General features: G+C 45.7%; 1 protein-coding gene, 1 long non-coding RNA gene and 2 other non-coding genes across 14 annotated transcripts in view; 1 reads left to right on the top strand and 3 right to left on the bottom strand.

Moving 5' to 3' along the window:
* TRIM55 (tripartite motif containing 55) overlaps positions 1–6,983 on the bottom strand; it is a 60,156-nt gene extending 53,173 nt beyond the window's left edge. For 2 of the 11 annotated variants that reach the window (XR_004644749.1, XM_034763009.1), the window contains exons 1-2: positions 6,483–6,975; positions 5,069–5,241 (exon numbers count right to left, since the gene is read on the bottom strand). Coding sequence is in view for 10 of the 11 variants with exons in the window: in XM_034763009.1 (XP_034618900.1) it covers positions 5,069–5,241; positions 6,483–6,650 (341 nt within the window). In the remaining variant the exon portion in view is untranslated. Of the gene's footprint in view, positions 1–5,068; positions 5,247–6,482 lie in introns of all 11 variants that reach the window. The other 9 variants (XM_034763011.1, XM_034763012.1, XM_034763013.1 and 6 more) reach the window with 7 other exon arrangements.
* Positions 6,984–19,138: 12,155 nt separating this feature from the next.
* On the bottom strand, positions 19,139–23,562 carry LOC117873540. Its single transcript, XR_004644750.1, has 3 exons — positions 22,962–23,562; positions 21,110–21,263; positions 19,139–19,527 (listed from the first exon to the last, which is right to left on the bottom strand). It is a non-coding gene; the product is annotated as an uncharacterized LOC117873540 (long non-coding RNA).
* Positions 23,563–23,672: 110 nt separating this feature from the next.
* TRNAY-GUA lies at positions 23,673–23,762 on the bottom strand. Its single transcript is given in 2 exon segments — positions 23,673–23,708; positions 23,726–23,762. It is a non-coding gene; the product is annotated as a tRNA-Tyr (tRNA).
* Positions 23,763–26,871: 3,109 nt separating this feature from the next.
* On the top strand, positions 26,872–26,944 carry TRNAR-ACG. The gene has a single exon. It is a non-coding gene; the product is annotated as a tRNA-Arg (tRNA).
* Positions 26,945–27,607: the final 663 nt, after the last annotated feature.

Here is a 27,607-nt window from a genome sequence, read left to right as displayed (position 1 = left end):
TTTAAACCATTGTACAGAATTCTGTGGTAGGGAAACAACTGTCCATAACATTCTATTAGATGCTTCAAAAACTAATAACAAGATTATCATTTCTATTCAATGATATAAGACTCTTCCATACAGATTAGTACAGTGGGGATAACTACTCCTTTTCATGGATACCAGGCATGATTTCTCTTTTGCGCTACTTGAAAGGGAAATCAAGACAAATTAAATTAAAAAGTTGGAAAAAAAGAGCTGAAAAGAAAATATTTTCTGCTTCCATGTTTTTAATTTCATGTGGTTTTGAAACAAAAGTTATAGGAGTCTGTTCGTACAGTAAGCAAAATCTATGCCCTGCAATATAACAGGATACATAGAATATCAGGGTTGGAAGGGACCTCAGGAGGTCATCTAGTCCAACCCCCTGCTCAAAGCAGGACCAATCCCCAAACAGATTTTTGCCCCCGATCCCTAAATGGCCCTCTCAAGGACTAAACTCACAACCCTAAGTTTAGCAGGCCAATGCTCAAACCACTGAGCTATCCCTCCCCCCAGTAATAATGAGATGAAGTAACAAGATTTCTAGAAATATTCTATATTATTAGGATCAATTTTCTACCAAGCAGTTGCATAACACATACATTGTAAAGGATGCTTTAAATTGTGTGCAGATGATTCCAAAACACCCAACTCCCTATGTATACCGTGGGGCAGCAGCAGGAGTTTCTGCACACCAGGGTGGATGGACAGCAAACATCGAAATGGCAAGACGACTGAAATGCCTGCACTTCCTGAAAATATTTGCAAGACTAGAAACCATCAGCATGTTATCTGTCATTGAAATCATGACCAATAACATGTGACTCAGACAAGAAGGGTCAAAAAGGTAAAGGTATCAAGTAGACCCAACAATGACCTGAGGGTCCCTCTGTCAGAAGTAGCCAATCTTCAAAAGGTATCATAAAGAGTTCAAAGAAACCACGGCAGAAATCTCTGGACCAACGAGGCCTTCAAAACTAGCATAGCAAACTGGAAACAAACTGATATACTGTTAATTTACAAGCCTCTTCCCTGCAAAAGAAGAGAGACTTTTACCAGAGCCCCTTGGGCCACATTCTGATCTCTTTTATACCAGCATAAATCCGAAGTCACTCCACTGACTTCAAAGTAGATTATCTGGATTTAAATTGGTGTAACAGAAGTCAGATTCTCCTGAAATAAAAATTTAAATACTAGTCAGTAGGAAAATAGTTTAGCTTTAGTAGTAAAAGATTAATCATAAACCTATTGAAGAAGCTGTTGGTAGCTAAGCTGATCTAGCATCTAGGGTTATGAGAGCCACACATGTATTATATACTCCACTGACTTCCATGAGAATGCCTGTGCATATGGCTTGTAGGATCAGACACTAAAACTACAACTCAGAGAGAATCCACAAATAGTATTGAAGCTCCTGATCTGACTTGGGATGCATCTTGGCTCCCACGCTCCCGGATCCCCTGAATAGAGCCTCCTTACTGTTGCTTTGCGCATGGATAGGATTTGTCCCTTAAAGCAGAGAGCGCTTTGCATCATTGATGTGTTGGGTTTATGGAACAAAAAAGCAAAACAAAAACTAAAAACAAAGCTAATGCATGAGAAGATGAACTGTTTAATTAAGTGGAATAATAAATTAGCAAATATGCAGTTAGTATCATTAGGGCCAGAAGTGGAGCTATGTTGATTTACATGAGTTGAGGATATGGACCATTGTGTACTCATTTTATATTTTCATGTCACTGTCATTCAAAGGAAAAATTGATTGAGCCTGATAAAGAATGGTTGTTCTAATAAATGCCGCCTTATAGTATGTGTAAGCTTTCTGGGCCAGATTCTGCTCTCCATTACACCAGTGCAAATCTAAAGGAAAAAAAATACTTACTTGAATAAAGGTTTACAGGAATGGGTACTACACTACCAGAATAGAGGAGGAACTGCTTAGTCATGAGCGACTGTCTCAGGATTTATACAATGCCAAAAAGCTTCAGTTGAAATGTTCTATTGAAATTCAGACTCCCACACTATGCAGTGTTTTACTTGGTAACAATGCCAGTCATTTCATTTAATACTGAAAAAGTAACATTCGCCTCCATTAAGGCCAGACTGTGCCTGTAAGGCAGTGGCCCATGTTGGGGTCTTTGCAACGCCATCACACCCCGGCGAGCATTGGCTGAGCGTGCCAGGAACACAGTCCCTTAGGATGCTCCCCTTTGTGCACCCAGCCAGCTCCACTGGCTTGTGTGGAGTGCAGCTGGGAGCCATGGGCCCCTCTCCTTGCATCCACCTTTGGGGTGACATCCCCCAAAGGACACTAGGTGGGAGGTTCCCATGGTCAAGAAAGCTCAGGGATTGCAATGGTGAAGAGGGGCACTGGGAAAGGATATGAAGAAGGCTCTTGGCATTCTCCTCCTGTGCAAGGGCCTGGCAAAACCTAGCCTTTAATTTGGGAAGTAATTAGACAAAGAAGGTGTTATATTACAGAGCCTTATAAAGAAAGTGGAGTAGTTACTGTAGATCACTCAATAAGGTGGCAGATATGTAGGAAAGGTAATAGGCCTAAATTGCCCCAGTTTTTTGGGAAGGTAATGCCACTGATTTCAATGGGGTGACACCAGCATAGAATAAGGCAATGTGACTCCTGGCAACATACTCATGATGGCTTTAGAAAAGTTAGGGTGAGGGAGATAAGCAGCTGAGGCATACAACGTGTCAAATAGCTTAGATAATGCTGTGATGCATTACTGTTGCCAGGATAGCCCTGATAATTAGTGTAACTCTAAGGACATAAGTGAAGGTTAAAAATACCTTCATATATTAAAAATAATCCTTCCAGAGAAATAACAGAGACAACGTAAATTTATATGCATATTTTTGTTCTCTTCTTCAATTCAGTTTATTGTATCTTATATTTGTGAAGTTAAAAAAAATAAGAATCACCAAATCTCTTATGATCTTTTACCTATTCTTGCTGCAATGGCTTCAGAATAAAGCCAGGGACTCATGTGGAAAAAAGAGTAATGTCCATAGTATTAAAGTTAACCTCACACTGTATAGAAAAATGCAAAAAGAACTTAAAGACCCGCATATGATCAGCTTGTTCTGTTGCCTGCTACAGCCAGTGAAGTAGCTTTGCTGATTCATTTCCTCTGTGATTTTCCCTGTTAACTATTTGTATATCACTGACACATTCAGGGACAGAGATTCATGGGAATAGCTGAGCTCTAGGGGGAAGGGAAATACAGCTTTCAGTCAACTTTGTGCTCCCCAGCTTCTTGGTTTGGGGCAGTTCCATGGGGCCATTCTACAGCCAACGATAGCCAGTGCTCCAGCCTCACACTCCTCTCTCTACCCATGCTTCAACATGGGGTTGCAATGAAGGACAGCGTAGAGGAGCCTGCACCAATTGAAGAACATCTTTACATCAGGGGTATTTTCTAGGAGCCAAACCTAGCCAGTTTATGGCCCCTTTGCTACACCGGAGTAGTGCAAAAGGGGTGGAGTGGGGCTGTGAATTGGGCATGCAGGGTTCCATTATGCCTTGTAGCCATAGCCTTGTACTTGGGGAGGCATGAAGGCACCATAATGCTTCACTGGGAGACATTGTGCCTCTGGCAGGGAGCACAGCTCCTGTGTCACTACGTTCAGAGTTAATGGTGTGTGTTGGGAGAATAGGATGCAAGACCATGACCCTGCCTCCTCCTCTGCCTTCCTGCATCATTTGGTGTAGTTAGATTCACTAGCCAGGAGCTGTTTTTGTGCAGAAGGGAATACAACAACTGCAACTGTGTCTCCTTACCCTTCCTCCCCTTGTACACCATCACAGGGCTGGGCACAGTTTGATACATAAAGTAAATATTTGACAAAGTTTCCACTAACTCAGTGGATATGTGCTATTCTTTGTTGGCATTCTTTGTGGTCGACTTGTGATTTTCTACTCAAACTGTCTTGCATGGTCTCATTGACAAAAAGGTTTGTAAGCTGGTAATTAATAAGGGAAAACAATAATCAACCAGCCTGCCTCTAAAAGGCAGCATTCAGCATGAAACCAATGCTGTAAGCAGCCCCCTCACTCACACTGAAGTCTGCTTGAATTGATAAGGATTACTGGCTTGAGCAAGACTGTAGGACTGGGTTTGCTATTTAGATTTTCTTCTCTGTGATTTAAACGGAAGTATGATCAGTGACGTGTGAGCACCTTTCCTGCTTATCACTTGGTAAGAAAGAAAATGGTAATGTTCTACTGCTGGCCCAGCTATGCATCCACTAGTTGTGACTTAGTGTTAATCTTACTTTTTAGGGTAAACTCATGCTTCCCCTCCAGGATTTTGGTTTTCCTTTGCATAGGTACACTGTGTTGTCATGAACTGTTATTTTTGGCCTTTTCATTCTCTTCTGTACAGAAAGTGAGGCCTAAATAAAACTTGATTTCATGAGTTCACATCCCAAGCTTACAGGAGTGTTTTTTTAAAATATTGATGATTCAGTATTCTGATGCAGAATGGCTTCTGAGTATAATTCAGACATATTTGTTATCACTCTATTTGTGAGGGCTTCCTAACAAGTGCTGGCACCTTTTACAGACAGGAATACATGGACTGAAAACAAACTGTGGAACATCCAAGTTTTGAAAAATTTGTAAGACGAGTAAATGGGTGAGACCCTTCTTTCCTTACTCATGTGACTAACCCAATTGACTTCGAGGACTCTGCTTGCATGACTAAGGATCATGCATGTGAATAAGGACTGCAGAATCAGATTCCATATGTGGGAAGCAAAAAATCAGCACCTATTTTAACATTGCATTCTGTCAAGTGATATAGAATAATAAGTGAGGGCTGATTTCATTCCACAATAAAGATAGAGGCACTTATGATAACATTCCAGTCTCTCAGTATAGTAAACCTCCACCAGCTCCAAAAGATCAAATAAAATAAACAGAACTAACAACTCACAAAGCAAAGGAAAGAAAGGTAGACTACGAGAATGTCATAAGCTGCATCATCTTGTATGGTAAATATTATTTTAAGGATACAAATTAGTATGTTACCTGGTGGACTCCTGCTTGTATATGTCAATTATATTTTCCACTAATAGGTTCCTTTGAAGTCCATACACACCATGTCTGTCCAGAACTACTTCATGTCTGCAGGAGGGACAGCGAAATCGACCACCTGATGCCATAGTGGTGCCTCCTCTGGTTGGCAGATATGGGTTAGAGGCCTGTTCTTGCCAAGCAGTAAAATTACAGGTGAATAAGGCCATGTCTAACTTTTTTTTTTAACACTGTGGTTATTCTAATAATGGTCTTAATTTTCACAAAACAAGGCACATATCAGGCCACCTATTTCAGATCTAACCAAAAGCCCACTGAAGTCAGTGAAAACACTCTCAGGACTCCAATGATCTTTGGATCAGGCCCTTAAAGCAGGACTCTCAATTGACTTAAAAATCCCAAGATGAAAGTTATGGCCCAACATCACTTCACTTAGCACCTGCCAGCTAATAATATTGCAACAACCTGTGCTACAGATAAACATACCATTCTATAGTGCTAGAACAAAAATGATTTTGAAATTAAATACTTGTAAACATTTTTCAGGGCTGCGCAGAGATTTTGGGGGGCCCTGGGCAAAATCTGAAAGTGAAGCCCCTCCCCCATCCTTCCAAAAAAATTATTATGGAGACAAAAGAGTTTAAGGAGGTGGGGTGAGACGGTGCCATAGAAGGCCCAGGCTTGTGAGGGGTCTGCCCTGCATGCAGCTAGGGGGCTGTTCCAAATCCCACCTCTCCCTGAGCTCTGGAGCAGTATCTCTGATCTGGTTCCTACTTCGGGCTCCAGGCCTGGTGCATTCCCTTGGGCCCGGCGCAATGAGCCCAGTGGCAGTGGTGGTATCTGGACCTGGTCAAGCTGGGAAAGTGGCTCCCCGCACTGTCAATGGCAGGCACCAAACCTGAGTGGCACTGCCACCCAGGGCACCAGGTCACAATGCTCTCACTCAGATTCGTCCCGGCCACTTCTCCATCATTTTGGGGGCCGGGGGCAAACTGTCCCGTTTACGCTCCCCTCAACCCAAGGTGGCCCTGCCTCTGATACATCTTCCTGGCTCTAAATACTTGAAATTAAAAATTCAGTCTGAATAAAAATAAAGGCAAAAAATAGGTCAAAATATAAAAGACAAGGGGGCAGATCCTCTGCTGGTACAAGTTGCCTCTATATATGGATACCATACATGTAAACACCATATGACAACTCACAGCAGCAGAGGATCTTCCCCCACAGATCTCCAGGCGGAGAGAGACAAACAGAGATGTTTCCTGTCTAAGTAGCTTCTATTTATGCCTTTTTAAAAAACTTGCAAATTCTTAACAGCAAATAAACTGATCGTGTAAATTCTCCCCTCCCTTTTGCCTTGGGGAAATGATATTTATACCTGCAAATCTTCATACTGAAATAAACCTACCTGGAAAATATCGCTGGCACATTTTCTACACAGGTTATGCTGACAGGGAAGGATGACCACAGGTTTAGTAAACATCTCTAAACAGATGGGACAAATAAGTTGTTTCTCCAGGTTATCCATGGTTTGCTGCTCTTTGGAAAAGGACTTGTAATTCAGAGAAGTGCTCATCTCCTAGCTGTTCCAAGGTGCATATGTCCAGAATAAAAGGGTACCGTCGATCAGTTTCCGGGTTAGTTTCCTTGAAATAATTCCACAGCTTGTGTGATCAAATGTCCTTTGAATTTCTTTCACTGGAGGACATTGTTAAAACAAAGAGCTGAAGGGAGCTGGAGCCGTTTTTAGCAGCACAACGTCACAAGTTGCCATTCTAACTTGTCCATATATGCAAGTGACACAAGGACAGATTCAGACAGGTGATGGATTACAGAGATGAGAGATCAACATTCCTGTCTCAGAGAGAGGAGGAGGCGGAGGAAGGGGAGAGGAGTTGACAGTTGTCACTGACACATGGCAGCACTCACCCCTTGGAGAAGCACAAGTGTTAACTGCACAGCGAATGCAATCTAGTTCATTCTTATCTCTGCACCATAGTGAAAATTATAGGGCCCTGAATAACCTGATGTCACTTTCTGGTGAAGCAAAAGACTATTATCAGGAATAGTAATGTAACAACCATTGTTTAATTACTGTATGTAATAAATACAATTTTAATAAACTGAAAAGTTACAACAACTTTAATAAACTGCAATAATTTGACTTTGAAGTATTAATAAACTCAAAGCCTGAATTTCAGTAGCACTGAGTACTCACAAATCTGATGGAAGACAGTAAGAGCTGTGAATAAAGTGTAATAACTTTAAACAACTAATATAAAAATTCTCCTGACTTTATAATTGCTTGAACTTCCTTAGGTAACTAGAACTTAATTTAGAGTGACTATTTGGTCCATTCATTCCATAGCAATTAAAGAATTCCAGTTCCTGATTAAAAGCACAAAAGATACATGAAGAGATTTAATTTTTACTAGCAGATAGGTGATAATTGTGCATGTTTTCCATATCCATAATATAATCCAAATATACTTAAGCTTTGGACACTGCTGATGTTTATATCTGTTTATTAGACACATGGAGCCTTCAAAACTTGGCACTTGTTCTAGAGTTATTTTTAAAATGACAATTTCCCAGATAATTTCTGGCATGTGATGCCTGATCTTAGGGCAAAGCCATCTGTGCTTCTATTTGCCAGTAATTTATCACACAACTGTACAAACAATACATATTCCATCTCCAAATTTAAGCCCAATCCCCAAACATACTGTAAGGAATTGCACTGTCTGCTTACATACTGTACATGCAATTAACATATTATCTTCAGTGTTATTTAACTATAAGAATAATTAGAGGAATACAGAATAATTGATCAGTAAAGTACCTTATAGATGGCCTTATTGTTTACAATAGTTAATGTTCATGAAGTGTTTTGAATAGGAAAAGTGCTATACATGTGCTATAGGCTATTAACAAACGTGGTGTTCTCTGGGACAAGATGGACCTAAATTCAATAGCATGACATCTAGTTTTCATGCAACACCAAAGCAGCGGTCTGGAAACTCTGCAGCAGATTCTGGTGAATTAAAAAAAAAATGGAGGTTTTTGCTGACATACATATGAAAATAAGTAATACACTTTGTATGCAAAGTAAGCGAATCACGTTAAATTCAATTAATTTTAGTCTGCTGTTGATTTTCAAGGTAAAGTCAATGGGGCCAGGATTTCACCCAAAATGTATAAATATATGAGACCTTGTCTACACAAGAAAGTTGCACCAGTTTGACAAAATCAGTTTCAGATCATACCTTTAATGAAACCGGTGCAACTTTCTTGTGCAGACAAGGCCTTAAAAGTTGTCAGGGGGAAGTTGTTTTTGCAGCTGAATTGGGGACAGCAGGGAGTTTTGGCACCAGGCAGAGAATGGTGGAAAGGGAAGTTTCTGGCAATAGGGAAGAGATGCATCTCTTTCCCTTCCCTCTGTGGCAGAGTCAGAGATGACTGTTAGTGTCTATGGAAGTTTGAAGTCCTCATTCCCTCTCCCCCAGCCCTCAACCAGCTTGTCCCTTCTGCATTCCTCCCTTCCACTTCCTTTAAACTCGGTAGAGAAAGGGGAGAAAGGGAGCTTTTGCTTTATGCAAATGACGAGGCCTGTTCTTCTAGCCTATGAAGTAAAGCAGAAGATGATGATCTTCTGAGACAAAAGCTAAATAATACAAGTATCGATGTACTAAAATGTTTGTACACAACTGCACAGAAACAAGCAAGCCAAACTGGAAGGGCTACTAAATGATGGAGACTATGATGCAGTGGCGTAACTGGAATTTGATGGAATGTCAGTATAGATGGGTATAATCTCTAAGCAGCCAAGACTGAGAGGGAAGACAAGGTGTTCTGTGTAGAAACGTTTATGCTGCCAATAAGCTGCAGAAGAGAGTGGGGGTGGAATTATTTTAGTAGAAACTCACTGAGGAGGCAGAAGTGGCTCACAGGAGCCTCTTGTTAATAAGCCTTTGATGGTAAGGAGAATCTCAGCTATGGTGGCAAGAAGTAAGGGCTCTACTTCTTAGGGTTACCATAATTTAATTTAAAAAAAGGAGGACACTCCACGGGGCCCTGGCCCCGCCCCAATTCCGCCCCCAGCCCCGCCCCTTCCCAAAGCCCCCGTCCCAACTTTGCCCCGTCCCCTGAACGCTCTGCCCCCTGTTCCTCCCCCTCCCCTGCTTCCTGCGAATCAAATGTTCACAGGAAGCCTGAAACAGGGAGGCAGCAGGTAAGCTGGGGCTGGGGCTGGGGCGGGGCCCAGTGCGGCCCGGCCCAGTCCGGCCGAGCGGCTCCCTCTGGCAGCCGGCTAGCCCAGGCCAAGAGGCTCTGACCCCAGCGTCTCCCGCCTGGCTCGGGCCCTGGGGTGCCGGCCCCCGACCAAGCACCGTCGGCCCCGGCCAAGCACTGCCGGCCCGGGCCCCCGGCCGAGCACCGCCGGCCCCGCCCGGCCCCATCCCCCGGCCAAGCACCGCTGGCCCCAGCCCGGCCCCCGGCCGAGCACCCCTGGCCCCGGCTCCGCCCCGCCGGCTCCGGCCCGGCCCCGCACCACTGGCCCCGCACCCCCAGCCCCAGCCAAGCACCCCCGGCCGAGCACCGCTGGCCCCGGCCCCCGGCTCCCCACTGCCGGCCCCGGCCTGGCCCCCGGCCCCACACCCCTGGCCCCAGCCGAGCACCCTCGGCTCCGCACCGCCAGCCCCAGCCCCCGGCTCCTGGCCCCGCACCGCCGGCCCCTTCCTCCCTCCCTCCCTATTTTCCTGGACATGTCCGGCTTCTTGGGATTTCCTCCTGGACGGGGATTTGAGGCCCAAAAAGCCAGACATGTCCAGGAAAATCCGGACGTATGGTAACCCTACTACTTCTGCAGCAGGAGTCTGAGGGAACCTACAGATGCCACCCTAAACACATTTTTAGATGAAATAAATCAGTTACATTTGAAATGTAGCCCCAAAGAACCATCTAGTGAACCCTCCTTTAAATCTGCAGGCTGGCCCTCGGTGCAATGGTCTGATAATGGTGGGCGGGAGTCAGTTACATTGTAGCAGAGAGGAGATGGCAAAAAACTGTTTCATAAGCCCACCCACATATGCTAAGGCCAGCTCTGCTTGTTAAAATGTTCTGCCTTTTAAGTATGGGACTACACACTTGGCAGCCTTCACACTGCATGGGTGCCTGCTATTGCAGTGGTTGTAGCAGATGCCGCAAGGGAATCTTAAGGAGCACATGGAAGATGTACCACCTCGTCCCCACAACCAAGCCCTCCCTGTTAGCTGCTGCAGCAGCAAAGTAGACAAATCCAACCTGCCTCTGCACTAAGTGACAGTCTGGCAACCCACCCCTCTCCCTGTCAGTGCCAACGGGACCAGCTCCACCTAGATTCTGAAGAACCTCTACTGAGAGGGAGCCTGGAGCCTCACTACCTCTCCCTGACTCCCACCAACACCCAGAGGAAACCCAGTCCCTGACAGCAGGTAGGGAAGACCATCAGCAGTCAGGATAGAACTGCCCTCCTCAAAAACCAAAGAAGACCCATTTCTCTAACTATCCAGCCCATCAACACACAGGATCTACTCCCCATCCCCTACCCCAGTCCACCAATGATACCACTCTTGAAAACCTATTTGTGTGTTTCACCTTTAAACATCTCCAGGCTTTATTCCATACCAGTTGTTGTGCATAAAATATTCACCCCAATTTAATCCAGAAAACCAGTCCCTCAACCCCTCCAAATCCTCCTGAAGACCCATTTCTGCTGTGACACTTACAAGAAATTGGTCTAGCAGTGATGGCTACATGGAGCAGTCATCTTGGAGGGCTGATTTAAGTTAGTTTATTAAGGAAAAAGAATCATATGATTCAAAGCCATCTAGCTGGGCATATAACTAGCCAGTGTAACCACATGATCTTAATATTGTTACCCTTGTCCTACCTTGTCTTCAAGCCATGGACCATGTCTTTCCATGTGTTTGTGCAGAGCCTAGCTTTACCAAACCTCAGTCCCAACTGGGGGCTTACATGCTAAAGCACTAAATAAATAGATTTTATTTTAGAGGAGAGTCTTCTACCCAAGGAATGTCATGTGTGTTGTTGAACCCAAGCAGGAACTATCGAAGAAGCACCTTGTTGCAGTGGAATAAGATATTCTTGATATCACTGAAATAGCTGTAAGAGCCTCTATATTTGTAATATATTAAAATTTGAGGCCCGTGGAGTGGAAGCTGGGGAGGAAGTCACCCATGGAAGATTAACAGAACGCAATGAGCTTAAAGGGATTTGATGGAGTAGGGTGAGGTTGTGTGGTATCATGGGTTTCAAGTTCAGAGAATTCTATTATTTTATAGTTTCCTATCTTGAACTTACATTACACAACATTCCTCAATGTCACCCCTGTAAATTCTGCCCTATTACTATCTATGGCAGAAGCAACTGCCTCTAAGGCTGCATCTTCACTAACAAAAAAGGTGTGTTTTTAGCACAGGATAATTAACATCCATTAGCTATCCTGCTGCAAAAACATAGTGTAAAGATGGCATTCCATGAGATAAACTAGGCCAGGCCAGTCCCAGGTACGGGTATAGCACTGATCTCACCTACCTACCTCACAGTAAACACTATAAACACCGTGTCTCCACTTAGGATTTTACAGCGAGATAACTACCACACATTAGTTCTCTCTCTATAAAAAAAGAAACACCTTTGAGTCAGTGAAGACAAAGCCTAAGTCTTTCTTTATACAATGTCCCCATCATTTATCACCATTAAATGGCTGTTTTACATTCTTTTACTCCTTAGCTAGTAGCAACATTCTCAACTGCTCTGAATAAATGCAGTGCCAGTGCCATGGGGCTGCAGCCGAGAAGCCCCACAGGGGCCCCAGCAAGTAGGGATGATGTCTGGAAGTGATACTCCACCACTTCTATGCCCATGAACTGGGGATCAACTGGATCTAAGACTATGTCTACACTACAGCCTATGTTGCAAAACTTACATTGTTCAGAGGTGTGAATATTCCACCCCCACGAGAAACATAAGTTACATTGACATAAGGGCTTGTAAGCACAGAACTGTGTTGGCAGGAGAGTTTCTCTCACCAACATAGCTTCAGCCACTCACCGAGGTGGGTTTTTTATTCTGATGGGCGAGCTCTCTCCTGTCGGCATGGAGCGTCTTCACTAAGGCCTTGTCTACACTGGCAAGTTTCTGCGCAGTAAAGCAGCTTTCCACGTTGTAACTCCCGAGGTGTACACACTACCAAGCCACTTAGTGAGCAGAAACTGAACAGTTGCAGCACTGTAAAAAAACCACCCTGACGAGAGGCATACAGCTTTCTGAGCCGGCGGTACAGCAGTGTGCTGCCAGTGTAGACACCATGGTCAATTACAGTGCTGTGATTGGCCTCTGGGAGGTGTCCCACAATGCCTCTTCTTGTCTCTCTGGTCATCGGTTTGAACTCTACTGCCCTGCCCTCAGGTGACCAACCGTCATCCCAACTCCCAATTCCTTGGGAATTTTGAAAGTCCTCTTCCTGTTTGCTCGGTGACACATGCAGTGGTCTCAGCTCATCTTTCCAGGTGACCATGCCTGCTCCACACACCAGGCGATCCCCTGCTTGGAGCAATGCCGAGCTGCTGGACCTCATCAGCATTTGAGGAGAGGAGGCTCAAGTTCCAGTTCCAGCTGTGCTCCAGCCATAGGAATTATGATACCTATGGACAGATTTCATGATGCATGACAGAAAGGGGCCATGACCGGAACACATTGTAGTGCAGGGTCAAAGTGAAGGAGCTGCAGAACACCACCACAAGCTGCGGGAGGCAAACCGATGCTCCAGTGCTGAGCCCACGAGCTGCCGGTTCTACAAAGAGCTGGACGCGATACTCAGTGGTGACCCCACCTCCACTGCGAAGGCCACTGTGGATACTTCGATGGCTTGCGTTCCAGTCGAGAGTGGACCGAGCCAGGAGGAGAAAATCTTGGCTGAGGATGTGAGGGGGGAGAGGGATCCAGAGGCAGAGGACGACTCGGAGGACAGAGATGCATGCAGCCAGGAGCTCTTCTCTACCCCGGAGGAGGCTAGCCAGTCACAGCAGTCGGATCTTGGCGAAGCGCAAACAGGAGAGGAGGCCCCTGGTAAGTGGCTTTGATTTTAGGAATCGCTGAAGTGAGTTGTTGGTGGCAGGAGGGTTGCAGAAAGCAGGCTTGTGTCTGCATGATACATGTACCACAACATGCCTATTGTGAGCAGCGGAACAGGGTGTTGATTAACAGGGTGTTGATTAAAAACCTCTAAGGATGGAGATTCCACCACCTCCCTAGGTAACCTATTCCAGTGCTTCACCACCCTCCTAGTGAAATAGTGTTTCCTAATATCCAACCTAGACCTCCCCCACTGCAACTTGAGACCATTGCTTCTTGTTCTGTCATCTGCCACCACTGAGAACAGACTAGCTCCATCCTCTTTGGAACCCCCCTTCAGATAGTTGAAGGCTGCTATCAAATCCCCCTCACTCTTCTCCTCTGCAGATTAAATAACCCAGTTCCCTCAGCCTCTCCTTATAAATCAAGTGCCCCAGCCCCCTAATCATTTTTGTTGCCCTCTGCTGGACTCTCTCCAATTTGTCCACGTCCCTTCTGTAGTCAGAAGGACCAAAACTGTACGCAATACTTCAGTTGTGGCCTCACCAGTGCCGAATAGAGGGGAATAATCACTTCCCTCAATCTGCTGGCAATGCTCCTACTAATACAGCCCAATATGCAGTTGGCCTTCTTGGCAAGAAGGGCACACTGCTGACTCATATCCAGCTTCTTGTCCACTGTAATCCCCAGGTCCTTTTCTGCAGAAGTGCTGCTTAGGAAGTTGGTCCCCAGCCTGTAGCAGTGCATGGGATTCTTCCTTCCGAAGTGCAGGTCTCTGCACTTGTCCTTGTTGAACCTCATCAGATTTCTTTTGGCCCAATCCTCCAATTTGTCTAGGTCACTCTGGACCCTATCCCTACCCTCCAGTGTATCTACCTCTCCCCCCAGCTTAGTGTCATCTGTGAACTTGCTGAGGGTGCAATTTATCCCATCATCCAGATCATTAATAAAGATGTTGAACAAAACTCCGCTTGATACCGGCTGCCAACTAGATATCACTACCTGTTGAGCCTGACAATCTAACCAGCTTTCTATCCACCTTATACTCCATTCATCCAATCCATACTTCTTTAACTTGCTGGCAAGAATACTGTGGGAGACCGTATCAAAAGCTTTGCTAAATCACTTGATCATTGCCTGTTAGGTTCACTCCCCCTGGGGCACCTGGCATTGGCCACTGTCGGTAGACAGGATACTGGGCTAGATGGACCTTTGGTCTGACCCAGTATGGCCTTTCTTATGTTTTTATGTTCTTATGTTCTAAAGTCAAGATATATCACATCTATCGCTTTTCCCATATCCACAGAGCCAGTTATCTCATCATAGAAGGCAATTAGGTTGGTCAGGCATGACTTGCCCTTGGTGAATCCATGTTGACTGTTCCTGATCACCTTCCTCTCCTCCAAGTGCTTCAAAATGGATTCTTTGAGGACCGGCTCCATGATTTTGCCGGGGACTGAAGTGAGGCTGACCAGTCTGTAGTTCCCCAGGTTCTCTTTCTTCCCTTTTTAAAACATTATAGAGCACCAAGTGGACACGTTCCAGGCGCTACTAGCACTGCAAACTGAGCAGCTCCGTGTCCGCCCTCCCCTGCAGCCGCTGTCACAAAACTCTTTCCCATGTGTGACGTTATTGATATAATCTGGGACCATATAGATCATTGTTGCAACCAAGGTCCTGTAGTGGCACCAAATTTTGCATAAAGGGGGTCAAATGAGGTGTCTAAGACAAGGTTATGGTTTACTGGTTATGATTATGCTGTCTATATGTGTGTATCAATTTTGTAGCTGAAGTTATGAATATTGGCTCTATACTGTCTGTATTTCAAACTTATGCTATGCTTCTGGGAAACATCCCAGACAAGTTGGTGTTAGCTCTGCCTAGCCTGCTTATTGGCCCATTAAGAACCATCAGCTATACAATTGACCCATTGAGAGAAGGCAAATACGTCTTGCAACTCAGCAAAGTATGCAGGGACTGGCCCATGTGACTCCAGACTCCATTTTGCTGTAATTTTCCACAGTAAGGACAAAGAGGTGTTCTTACACCTGTAAAAGACTATAAAAGGCTGATACCTCTCCTCCATCTTGTCTTCAATCTTGCTTCTTACCTCTGGAGGGATTTTGCTACAAACTGATGCTCTGAACAATGGACTGAATGACCCATCCCAGCTGTGGATGTACTCCAGAGACTTGATTTTAAACCTGCAGTTTATTCTATCACTGCTACAAGCCTGAACCAAGAACTTTGCCATTACTGTATGTAATTGATAGCTCTCATCTGTATCTTTTTCCTTTTATGAATAAACCTTTAGATTTTAGATTCTAAAGGATTGGCAACAGCGTGATTTGTGGGTAAGATCTAATTTGTATATTGACCTGGGTCTGGGGCTTGATCCTTTGGGATCAGGAGAACCTTTTTCTTTTACTGGGGTATTGGTTTTCATAACCATTTATCCCCATTACGAGTGGTAGTGGTGGTGATACTGGGAAACTGGAGTGTCTAAGGGAATTGCTTGTGTGACTTGTGGTTAGCCAGTGGAGTGAGACCAAAGTCCTCTTTGGCTGGCTGGTCTGGTTTGCCTTAGAGGTGGAACAACCCCAGGCTTGGGCTGTAACTCCCCTGTTTGAGCAATTTGTCCTAAATTGGCACTCTCAGTTGGGTCCCGCCAGAACGAGCATCGTTACACCATGCACCCCCCAGATACCGCCAACACACTCTTATCAACCTCCTGGCTCCAGTCTGTACTCGCGGCATTCCACTCCTCCCCTGCCACAGTCCAGCACTGCAGACTCCCAGTACCCACTGCACTCAGCACCCATCCCTCTGCAGTTTAGCCCCGCTGAAGTACAGTACCCTCTGCGCTGTACTCCAGAGGACAAGGTAGCATATGATACCTGGACATACACAAATCTTTAACCATCCCGGGACCCCACCTCCTCCGGGGACCCTCCCTTCCCCCGTCCCACTCAGTGCTGATGTGTTTTTTTGTTTGTCTCTCTCCACTGGTTGTTTTTTAATAAAAGAATTGTGTTGGTTTGAAAGCAATCTTTATTCCATTAATTGAAAGCAAACAGAGCCCTGCAAAGCAACAGACAATTATTTTAAACCTTCATGTTGCATCGTCTGTACCAATCACAATCACCTTCCAGCATTACAAGCACTGCACTCCTGAGCATTGCAACAATTATTAGTGGCTTTCAGCTTCAAATTGCTGCCTCAAGGCACCCCTGATCCTTATAGCCCTGCGCTGCACCCCTCTAATAGCCCTGGTCTCTGGCTGGTCAAATTCAGCCTCGAGGTACTGATCCTCAGCGGTCCAGCCCTGAGTGAAGTTTTCACCCTTCCCTTCACAAATATTATGGAGTGTACAGCACATGGCTATAAGCATAGGAATATTGTTATCGGCCAGGTCCAGCCTCCCAAATAGGCAGCACCAGAGGGCATTTAAATGGCCAAAAGCACACACAACAGTTATTCTGCACTTGCTCAGCCTCTTGTTGAACCGTTTCTTGCTGCTGTCAAGGTGCCCCGTGTATGGCTTCATAAGCCACGGAATTAAGGGGTAGGCAGGGTCTCCCAGGATCACAATGGGCATTTTGACTTCCCCTTCAATGATCTTCTGGTCTGGGAAGAAAGTCCCTGCTTGCAGCTCCCTGAACAGGCCAGTGTTCTGAAAGATGAGTGCGTCAGGCACTTTTCCAGACCAGCCAGCGTTAATGTCCGTGAAATGCCCACGGTGATCCACAAGCTCCTGGAGAACCATAGAGAAATACCCCTTCCGATTAACGTACTCAGTGGCTAGGTGATCTGGTGCCAGAATTAGAATATGCGTGCCGTCTATCACCCCTCCACAGTTAGGGAAGCCCATTTGTGCAAAGCCATCCACAGGGTCACACACGTTGCCCAGAGTCACGGTCTTTTGGAGCAGTATGCGATTAATGGCCCTGCACACTTCCGTCAACACGAGTCCAACGGTCGACTTTCCCACTCCAAACTGGTTAGTGACTGATCGGTAACAGTCTGGAGTAGCCAGCTTCCACAGTGTAATCGCCACGTGCCTCTCCAACAGCAGGGCAGCTCTCATTCTCATGTCCTTGTGCCGCAGGGCTGGAGCGAGCTCATCACATAGTCCCATGACTGTGGTTTTCCGCATCTGAAAGTTCTGCAGCCACTGTTCATCCCAGACGTGCATGATGATGTGATCCCACCACTCAGTGCTGGTTTCCCCAGCCTAAAAGCAGTGTTCCACTGTGGTCAGCACCTCTGTGAATGCCACAAGCAATCTCGTGTCGTAGCTACTACGCGTGGTGAGATCAATGTCGCACTCCTCTTGCCTTTGTAGTTTAAGGAATAACTCCACTGCCACTTGTGACGTGTTAGTCAGAGTAAGCAGCATACTGGTCAACAGTGCGGGATCCATTTCTGCAGACCGAAGAGGCAGAACGCGGAGTACACAAACCATTGAAATATGGTGCTAAATGCGGACGAAAGCACAGGGACTGCTGGGTTGCAAAGCAATGCATCGTAGGGCAATTGGGACAGGACCCAGGATGCCCCGTGACCCCCTCCGCCTTCCCAGAACTCTTAGTGGCAAAAGAGGAAGAGATGCTCTGTGGGAAGCTGCCCAGAGTGCACTGCTCCGAATACTGATGCAAGTGCCGCAAGTGTGAACACGCTATTGCACAGGCAACTGATAGTGTGAACACACGACAGTGGTTTCCCTTCAGCATTCTCTGAACGGCTCTGTAACTGTTAGTGCTCTAACTCTGACAGTGTAGACATACCCTAACCGTACCAACACAGTGGTGCCACTTCAGCGCTGTACGTATAGACATGGCCTTAGTCGCCTCCACTCACAGATACAGAAGGAATGATCCAGTCCACAGAAATTAGCTCTAGATATGGCTCCTTGCCCACACAACAAAATGAAATCAGATTAACATCGCAATGCAGTGTTCTTATGATCATTCTTAATCATCACTTAATTGACTCTGATGCTAGCTTTTGTGAAACCGGGAAGCCAGGTGCCAGCTCAAACTAAGGTCACAAAGTTTACACTGAACACTCAATGATGCATAGCTGGAAGCTGTCTGTCTGACTTGTAAGTTAATATTGATAAAACAGGTATTAGAATTATGAGCAAGTGTACAGAGTTTATACTCTATTGAATGCTTGTGATTTGCTCCATGCATTAATCTTAATTCTAATATCTGTATTCCAAATTACAACCTGATGTGTGTGGTTGTACTGTGAGCCTCTGTCAGTGTATGAATAATCATAGAGAAGCGGAACATTAATTAGTGTGAAGAGATGCTCTTCTACCGAAATTGTTACACCCTCCCAATAGGAGACCCATTATTTCTGTCTAGACTCAGTTTCCCTCCTATAACTGGAAATTCAATACATTTTCATAGAGAACCTGTCAACAAAAGATTAAAGACTCTTGTTGTTCTTATGCTCTCTTCACCGTGAAGATGAGACATAGAAATGGACTCCTATTCTAAGCAGAGATTACAGCTCAGAGCACATACCAGGAGGACGACAAACACCCCAAACCAAAGGAACTAAGAATACGAAAGTACCTCAACTCAACAAGGAAAGGTGACAGAGCAAACTACTCTGTTCCCGGTTCCTTAACTTTCAAAAAAATACACCTTTCCAGAGACCATCACAGAAACATACAAACGCCTCTGCCTTGCACACGCACCCATACCTAACACCTCTGTTCATGACAACAAGAAGAGCAAAAACTGCAAAGGAAAAGGGACCAGTTGCCTCTCTGCCCGCGTAATCAGCGCACAGCTCGAGGACAGCAAAACTTCAGATTATCTACGGACAGCCAGAAATTCCGCCAGATCGGGCTTGTAGCAATTCTCCGCCAGAAGCCTTTTACACACTATGTGCAATCACGGTTGCCCAAAGAAATCCCAGCTCTACAAATGGGATGGACAAAAGCCCCAAACGGAAAGAAATGGAACCACTCCCTCACACTACTCCATCAATTGAGCTCTATGACGCTGAGGAAAAATGGACAAAGAGAGAGCAAACCATTGAAACGCACACATTGCCAGGTCCTGTGATGAAGAAATAGTTTTCCAGATAGTTAGCTTCTGATAGTTATGATCAGTGATATCTATTAGGTATGTGAATAAGCACATGAGGCTCATAACAAACCTAACTGGAGAAAGAACATCTTTTTAAAATTATACTTTAATTGATCTTCCCTCATGGACTAGCGAGTGCCATGCACTCTGTTGGGTAACCCCCAAGCATTGGAGACTCTGGTGTGGTCTGAGTCCTGGTTTAAGCTCTACCTGTGTGAGTAAAATAAGGTTGCCTTGTCAAGATCACCACAGCAGCAAGTTCTTTCTGCTGAGCCTTAAAACTAGACAGGTCAACCTTTCCAGGTGGATTAATTAGCTCAGCTGGGTTGCGGTAGGACCACCTGATTAATCAGCCTGCCTGATTGGCTGAAGGAAGCCAGCAGGCCTGCTTTTAAGGTCACCAGCAGCAAGTAACTAACTGCCCAATGTGTATGCTATTGCCTATAGCTACAATTATGTCTCTATTTGCTTCCTAAATTCTTGTATATCAAGAACTCCTTAGTCAAAGGGCACCAAATTTGGATCATTAACAGAGCATAGCACCCCCTGAAACACACCAAATGTCAAGGCAAACCAAGTAAGCATGTCAATTATAGAGCACTTAGCAGAGCTGCCCTTTAAACAGAAAGCTGGTCTTAGCCTTAACTATACCTAGTACCTCAGTTTAATGAGAAGAAGAGAAAAAATTCCAAAGTAAATTGGACAAGCTGCTTGCCTGCCTGTGTATTCATTGCATAGGGCAAGGGCAGCAACTCTTCAGATTATCTATGGGATAGTCCAGTAACTCATTACAAGAAAATCCTTGAGCTGGGGCTTGTAACCATTCTCAACCAGAAAGGTTTTACGTACATTGAGCAATGACAGTGGTAAAAATAAATACGTACACTACCAATGTGATGGACAAAAACCCAAGACTCAGGGAAATGGAATTGCTTCCTGCCAGTACTTGATTAATAGAGCTCACGGATGAAAGGTAGACAAAATGGAATCTAATGTTTGAAACACTCTCAAAAACAAACACATTGCTACAATTTTTACAATAACAGCACAGAGCAGCAGGCTTTTTGCTCACCCCCCATTCTGCTTCTTCCCAGACAGCAAAACCTAACTCCCCTGCACCTCTACCCTACCACTCAGGAAAAAAAAAAACAACAACAAAAACAAGTGGGAGAAAAACAAAAGCAAACAGCTTTTATCTAAGCCAACAGTGGAGAGAAGCCAGAGACTCCATGAAGTATAGCCATGCTACAGTAATTAGTATGGCCAGTCTATTTTGTATCAAAGTTGCCCCAAGATGAGGGCGATAATGAATGGAACTTCTAAGCCTTAAAATCGATACTGCTTGCACTGTGGGTACGGGAGGGCAAAGAAAAAGGAACTCTGCCTATAAAAGGTGTCCAAGGTACTCAGAAGCAGGTGTGGCAGATGAAAGTAGTTGCAAGTTGTGTTTTAACTCAAGTACATTTCCAATTGCCAGTGGCCCATGAAATGAATAAAATATGGTAATGGCCACAATCCAAGCTCGAAAGAAGAGTGTGCAGCGAAGGCAAAACTTTCCTTCAAGCTGCAGTCAAACCAGCAACCAAAGAGATAGAAGGTAGAAGAAAAAAAGAGGAGAGAAGAAAAAAAAACCCTACATCTTAGAGAATGCAGGCACCAATCCTGTTATTATTTATATAATAAGGAAGCCTTTGGTCACTTGAGCCAATTCCACCCTACCCTGTCATAACTCCACAAACCTCGTCCAGAGATTTCATCTTTATAGTGTATAACAAATTACCTTCATACTTACTTACACAACACCTTGGAAAGGACCTCCACTCAGCAAGTACAGTGTACATAGCAGAATATAGTTTGCACTTTTTTTCTTCAAAGATGCTACAGGTCCACTGCATCCTACCACATACTGCTCTGTTTTGCAGTCAAAAAAATATCTTGGACTTCAGCTAAAGAAGGAGAAAAGCATAAATTACCTTTCCCAGGAAAACAAATAAAAACTGGCATACAACAGTTAACAGATAGTATGGCCAGAAGGGATAGATCAACTAGTCTGACTTCCTTATATATCACAGGCTTTTTAAGTTCATCCAGTTATCCCAGTAAGACCAGTAAATTGTGTTTTTCTAAAGCATACATTCTAGAAAGCTATCCAGTCTTGATTTGAAGATATTGAGAGATGAAGAATCTAGCACTTTTCTTGTAAGTTTTTTTCAATGGTTAATTAACCTATTTAAAAAATTGTGTCTTATTTCTCAATTGAGTTTGTCTGGCTTCAGCTTCCAGCCTTTTGTTCTTGGTATCCCTTTCTGAGCTAGATTAAAGAGGCCTTTTGTACCTGGAATGTTCTCCCTCTAAAGATATTTAAAGTCTGTAATCAAGTCCCCTCTCTATTTTTTTTTTTTTTTTGATAAGCTAAACAGTTTGTGGTCTTTAAGTCTTTATACAGCATTTTCCCTAGCCCTCAAATTATTTTTATATATCTTTTTGCACCTTCTCTGATTTTTCAAATGTGGACCCATGAACTGTGTGCAATATTCTAGTACTGGTCTCACTAATGTCATAGACAGAGGTAAAATCATTTCCCTACTCCTAATGTTTGATCTGAGCATCAATGGCATTCATGAATTTATCCCCACAGCTTTATGTCTATACAGCAACTGGGAGGTGTGATTGCAGCACATGTAGACATACCTGAGGTAGCTTTGATCTAGTAGGCTCCTCATTGCAGTGTATACATATATGGTAGGATAAGAAGTTTAATGTCTTTCCCATGGTCATACAAGAATTCTGAGGCAGAACTGAACATAGATTTTCTGAGTGTTATGCTAATGCTTAACCCATAAGATCTCCTTATATTTGACCAGGTTTGGCACAGGCTCCTGCACATGTTGCAAGATGAAATATTCTCTGAACATATGCAAATAATTTTAAGAACTGCTGAATCCTTGAGAACCAAACCAAATGTATTTTGTGGGTGATTTCCCTCCCAGCTGCTATTAGGAGTTGCTCTCTCTTGGGGCTTCCATGAATAGCAAAATCAGGTTGGAAGCCCTCCCACCACAGGGAATGAGGATATGCCTAACCTTGAGCTGGAGATGTAATTTCCAGCCTGAGCACATATATGCATGTGGCTGTGGGGGCAGTGAGACAGGCTGGCCGTCGCAGGTACCCTAACTACATACTCTGGTGGCTAGCCTATATTGTGAACCACACAGGCTATTTTTAGCATGCTAGCTTGATTAAAGCTAGCACATATATATCTAGTTGAGCTGGAAATTACACATCTAGCTGCAGAGATTATACTGTATAACCAGGGCCGGCTCCAGCTTTTTTGCCACCCCAACCAGCGAAGCAGAAAAAAAAAGATAAAGCTGCGATTGGAGGCACTTTGGCGGAAGCTCAACTGCGCCGCTTCATTCTTCGTTAGCAATTTGGCAGTGGGTCCTTCGCTCCGAGAGGGACTGAGGGACCCGCCGCCGAAGACCCGGATGTGCCGCCCCTTTCCATTGGCCGCCCCAAGCACCTGCTTCCTTCACTGGTCCCTGGAGCCGGCCCTGAGTATAACTATTTCAGTAAACACCATAAACTAGCCAAAATAAATGTGCTGGTACAAAAACTATGTAGCATCAAGCAGAGCCACTTACTGTTACTTGGGTGACATCTGGCACATTATTACCCTATTTGGGGATGGAAAGAAAATGATGATTTTTGGGGTATAATTTGTATTAGACAAATTATAAATGACTATGAAGGGGATTCTTTACCACGGTGCTGGATACAGCCAGGCAAGATGATGTAGTTTTAGCTAGATTTCTAGGTCACATACTAACTAATCACAGCCTGGCTATTTTGGTAATGCTCCATGTACAGTTCTAGCGCTTCCTACTGCTCTGTAACAAACCTAATCACAGTAACAAGAAACCCCCACAGGCTGAAAGCACCCAAGGGCCTGCTCCTTTGCAGCCTGTTCAGGGACTGTCCATAAAACAACGTGGCTCAGGGCCCTAGAGATGAAAGGCAAGAGGTGGATAACTGCCCCTGGGGACTCCCCACGGGGGAGGTGGGTCACGCTGCTGTAGCCTGGCCTGCACCACCGCTGTGCGCGGCAGCCCGCCCCCGCCTGAGCGCGGGCAGTGACCGGGGCTGGACGGGCAGGCGTGACCAGGCTTCCGGGGGGAAGGCAGGAACCACCCGGCCCCGCACCTGGCTCCCAGTTCGGTGGCAGAGCAAGCAGTGGCCGGGCCAGGGATGCTACCTGCGCTGGGGCGTTTTCCGCGCGCCTCCCTCCTCTAGTAACTGGATCTTGGGAACAAAACCATTCAAAATATGAAGAGAGAGAAAATAAAAACTTAGTCTCCTTCGAGCCGGAATCGAACCAGCGACCTAAGGATTCCCGCAGGCAGTTCCTCTACAGTCCTCCGCTCTACCAGCTGAGCTATCGAAGGGACATGGAAAAAACTTCCCCAGACACATACAAGAGTCTCAGACGAGCGAGTTCTAACTCCGAGCATGCGCACTACAAGAGAGCGGTGCAAGATGGAGCAGAAGCATCAGGGCCAAGGCCCGCTACTTGCCATGGGCTCCGCTCGGCGCGTGGTCAGACTCGCGGTCTCAGACTCGCTAACTGCACCAGTGGCCCAGCGAGTCCCGCACCCGCGGCTCCGGAGCGCGCTTCCCCAGGGGCAGGAAAGCTGGGGGAAGAGAAAGACCCCAGACTCTGCCCGCTCTCGCGGCTCTTTCCCTGCCCCCACCACCTCCTCCCTTCCCCGCTCATCCCTGCCCTGTCCCTCACTACCCCAAGGCTGATGGTTTGTTGACTCCTGCGCCGTATGGTCTGACAGCCCTGGCAGTACTCCCGTGCCCTACCCCCAGCGCTGCCTCTGCTTCTCCACAGCTCAGCTCTGTCTTTCTCCCCCTTGTTAGGTTTGCAGGGCCCATGTTTTCATCTGCCCCACAGAGTTGACAAGTGTTTGTCAAGATAGGTTTTTTTTAAATCATGGCTCCAAATTCTCACATGCGGACCATTGTTTTAGCACTTGCCTTTCACTGCGTCCGGTCCTTTGAAGGAAGAGCCTTTACTCCTGTCCTGTGCAGTATCCCTTGGGCTGCCATGGATTTCTGGGTGGGAGTAAGGCCTGGCCTACACAGAGCTTTTGTAGTGGTATAACTAGGGTTACCATACGTCCGGATTTTCCCAGACATGTCTGGCTTTTTGGGCCTCAAATCCCCGTCCGGGGGGAAATCCCAAAAAGCCGAACATGTCCGGGAAAATCGGGACATGCGGGGCCGGGGGTGCTGAGCCAGGGGCCAGGCCGGGGGTCGATGCTGAGCCGGGGGCCGGGGCTGGGCCGGCGGTGCTGGGCCGGCGGTGCTGGGCCGGGGGCTGGAGCCAGGCCGGCGGTGTTCGGCCAGGGGCCGGGGCTGGGCCGGCGGTGCTGGGCCGGGCCGGCAGTGCTGGGCGGGCCGGGGGTGCTCGGCCAGGGGCTGGCCCGGGGCCGGCACCCCAGGGCCCGAGTCGAGCCAGGCTGGAGACGCCGGGGGGGCCAGACTGGGCCGCGCCTCCTCCCCCCACCCCACCCCACCCCCGCTTACCTGCTGCCTGCTTCAGGCTTCCCGCGAATCAAATGTTCGCGGGAAGCAGGGGAGTGGGCGGAGTTGGGGCGGGGACTGTGGGAAAGGGGTGGAGTGTCCTCTTTTTGGACACTCAAAATATGGTAACCCTAGGTATAACTATTTACCAATATACCAGTCAAAGCCCTACCATGGACATGACTGTAGTGGTGACTTATAGACTCATAGATATTAAGGTCAGAAGGGACCATTATGATCATCTAGTCTGACCTCTTGCACAACGCAGGCCACAGAACCTCACCCACCCACTCCTGTAACAAACCCCTAACCTATGCCTGAGTTATTGAGGTCCTCAAATCGTCATTTAAAGACCTCAAGGTGCAGAGAATCCTCCAGCAAGTGACCCGTGCCCCACGCTGCGAGGAAGGCGAAAAACCTCCAGGGCCTCTGCCAATCTGCCCTGGAGGAAAATTCCTCCCCGACCCCAAATAGCAAGCAGGTGCCTGGGGCAGCCAATGAAGAGGGCAGCGGCACGTCCGGTTGTTCGGCGGCAATTCAGCAGAGGGGCTGGTACTCCCTCTCGGAGCAAAGGACCTGCTGGCGATCGCGGTGCTTTTTTTTTTTTTTTTTGCTGCTTGGGGCGGCAAAAATGCTAGATCCGGCCCTGCATGTGGGCAAGAGTCACCAGCCAGCACCCAGGAAAGAATTCTCTGTAGTAACTCAGATCCCACCCCATCTAACATCCCATCACAGACCATTGGGCATATTTACCTGCTAATAATCAACGATCAATTAATTGCCAAAATTAGGCTATCCTATCATACCATCCCCTCCATAAACTTATCAAGCTTAGTCTTGAAGCCAGATATGTCTTTTGCCCCCACTACTCCCCTTGGAAGGCTGTTCCAGAACTTCACTCCTCTAGTGGTTAGAAACCTTTGTTTAATTTCAAGTCTAAACTTCCTAATGTCCAGTTTATAGCCATTTGTTCTTGTGTTCACATTGGTATTAAGCTTAAATAATTCGTCTCCCTCCCTGATATTTATCCCTCTGATATATTTATAAAGAGCAATCATATCTCCCCTCAGCCTTCTTTTGGTTAGGCTAAACAAGCCAAACTCTTTGAGTCTCCTTTCATAAGACAGGTTTTCCATTTCTCAGATCATCCTAGTAGCCCTTCTCTGTACCTGTTCCAGTTTGAATTCATCCTTCTTAAACATGAGAGACTAGAACTGCACACAATATTCCAGATGAGGTCTCACCAGTGCCTTGTATAACGGTACTAACACCTCCTTATCTCTACTGGAAATACCTCGCCTGATGCATCCCGTATGACTTATGCCAGTATAGCTATTCCCCTTTCCATATGGAAAAAGCTATACTGCTACAAAGCACTTTTATATCAGTATAACTGTGCTCACAGTAGGAGGGGTCATATCACTTTATCAATACCAGCATAATTAAAGTAATAGTCTAGCTAAGCCCCAAGTGTCTGCTTTTGCACACCCCTCTGTAAGATCAGCTGTTTAGATTGCAAGCTCTTTGGGGCAAAGAGCTGATCTCATATTTGCCTTTAAATAACCTTCCACACTTTTGATACTATATAAGTATCCTCTAGCTCTTCGTGCTCCCTTCTACATTATCCACCCTAAAGGCAGGTTTAAACTTAAAAGGCTGGCTCAGTGCAGCTGTAATGAAGACATTACTATGCCAACAGGAGAGCTTCTCCTGTCAGTGTAGTTAATCCACCTTAGCAAGTGGCGATAGCTATGTTGATGGGAGTGTTTCTCCTGTCAACATAGCACTCTTTACACCGGGGATTAGGTTGGTATAACCGAATCGATCAGGAGTGATGTAGTTCTACTGATGTAAGTTTGTAATATAGACCTAGCCTCTGTATACTGTTACCCTAATGCCATATTTATAAGTTTGGGTAGAATAATACTATATGTCTCTCTATTCATAATCAAAAGTTAATATTCAGGGCCAGTGGCGCAATGGATAACGCGTCTGACTACGGATCAGAAGATTGTAGGTTCAACTCCTGCCTGGCTCGGGTGCTCTTTTCTGAGAAACAAGTCTCCTGAATTGTTTTCTTTCTGATATTTTACTAATTGATTATAGCTTGCCTGGGAGAAACTGCTGTTATAGCTAACGTTGCAAAACGACTTTCATTATAATTTACTAGTTTCACTCCACAACACTCTTAAAAACCCCAAACTTCTCCTTCTGACCTGAAGCTTCCTTTCTTGGTGTCAGACCACTGGAAAACCTTTTGGTTTCTGTAAAATACTTTCTGCTGTTTTTTTAATTTCTCTTTTGCACTTTTTTACTTTAAATTTGGCATTTTTGCCCTTTACAGTTACATTTTCATATTTCAGCCATCACATATTCAAATCGAGCAGCACAAGTTCCCAATAAGTCATGAGAATTTGAAAAAATAACTTTATGAAGTTATAAATACTTGAACTGGGTTTTGTGGACATGCAGTAAATCAGGACTTCAAACAGAGAGCTTGCCATTCCAAACTACTTTATAGTGCTCGCTTAGGGTTAACATACGTCCGGATTTTCCCGGACATGTCCGGATTTTTGGGCCCCAAATCCCCGTCCGGGGGGAAATCCCAAAAAGCCGGACATGTCCGGGAAAATCGGACATGCAGTCGGCTGCTCGGGTGCCGGGCCAGGGGTTCGGGGGGCCTGGCCGGCGGTGCCGGGCC

This window comes from Trachemys scripta, chromosome 2 (genome assembly GCF_013100865.1).
Source record: "Trachemys scripta elegans isolate TJP31775 chromosome 2, CAS_Tse_1.0, whole genome shotgun sequence".
In the NCBI taxonomy this organism is placed as follows: domain Eukaryota; kingdom Metazoa; phylum Chordata; order Testudines; family Emydidae; genus Trachemys; species Trachemys scripta.
The sequence above is the reverse complement of the archived record's forward strand: the minus strand, read 5'-3'. Positions and strand labels throughout refer to the sequence as shown.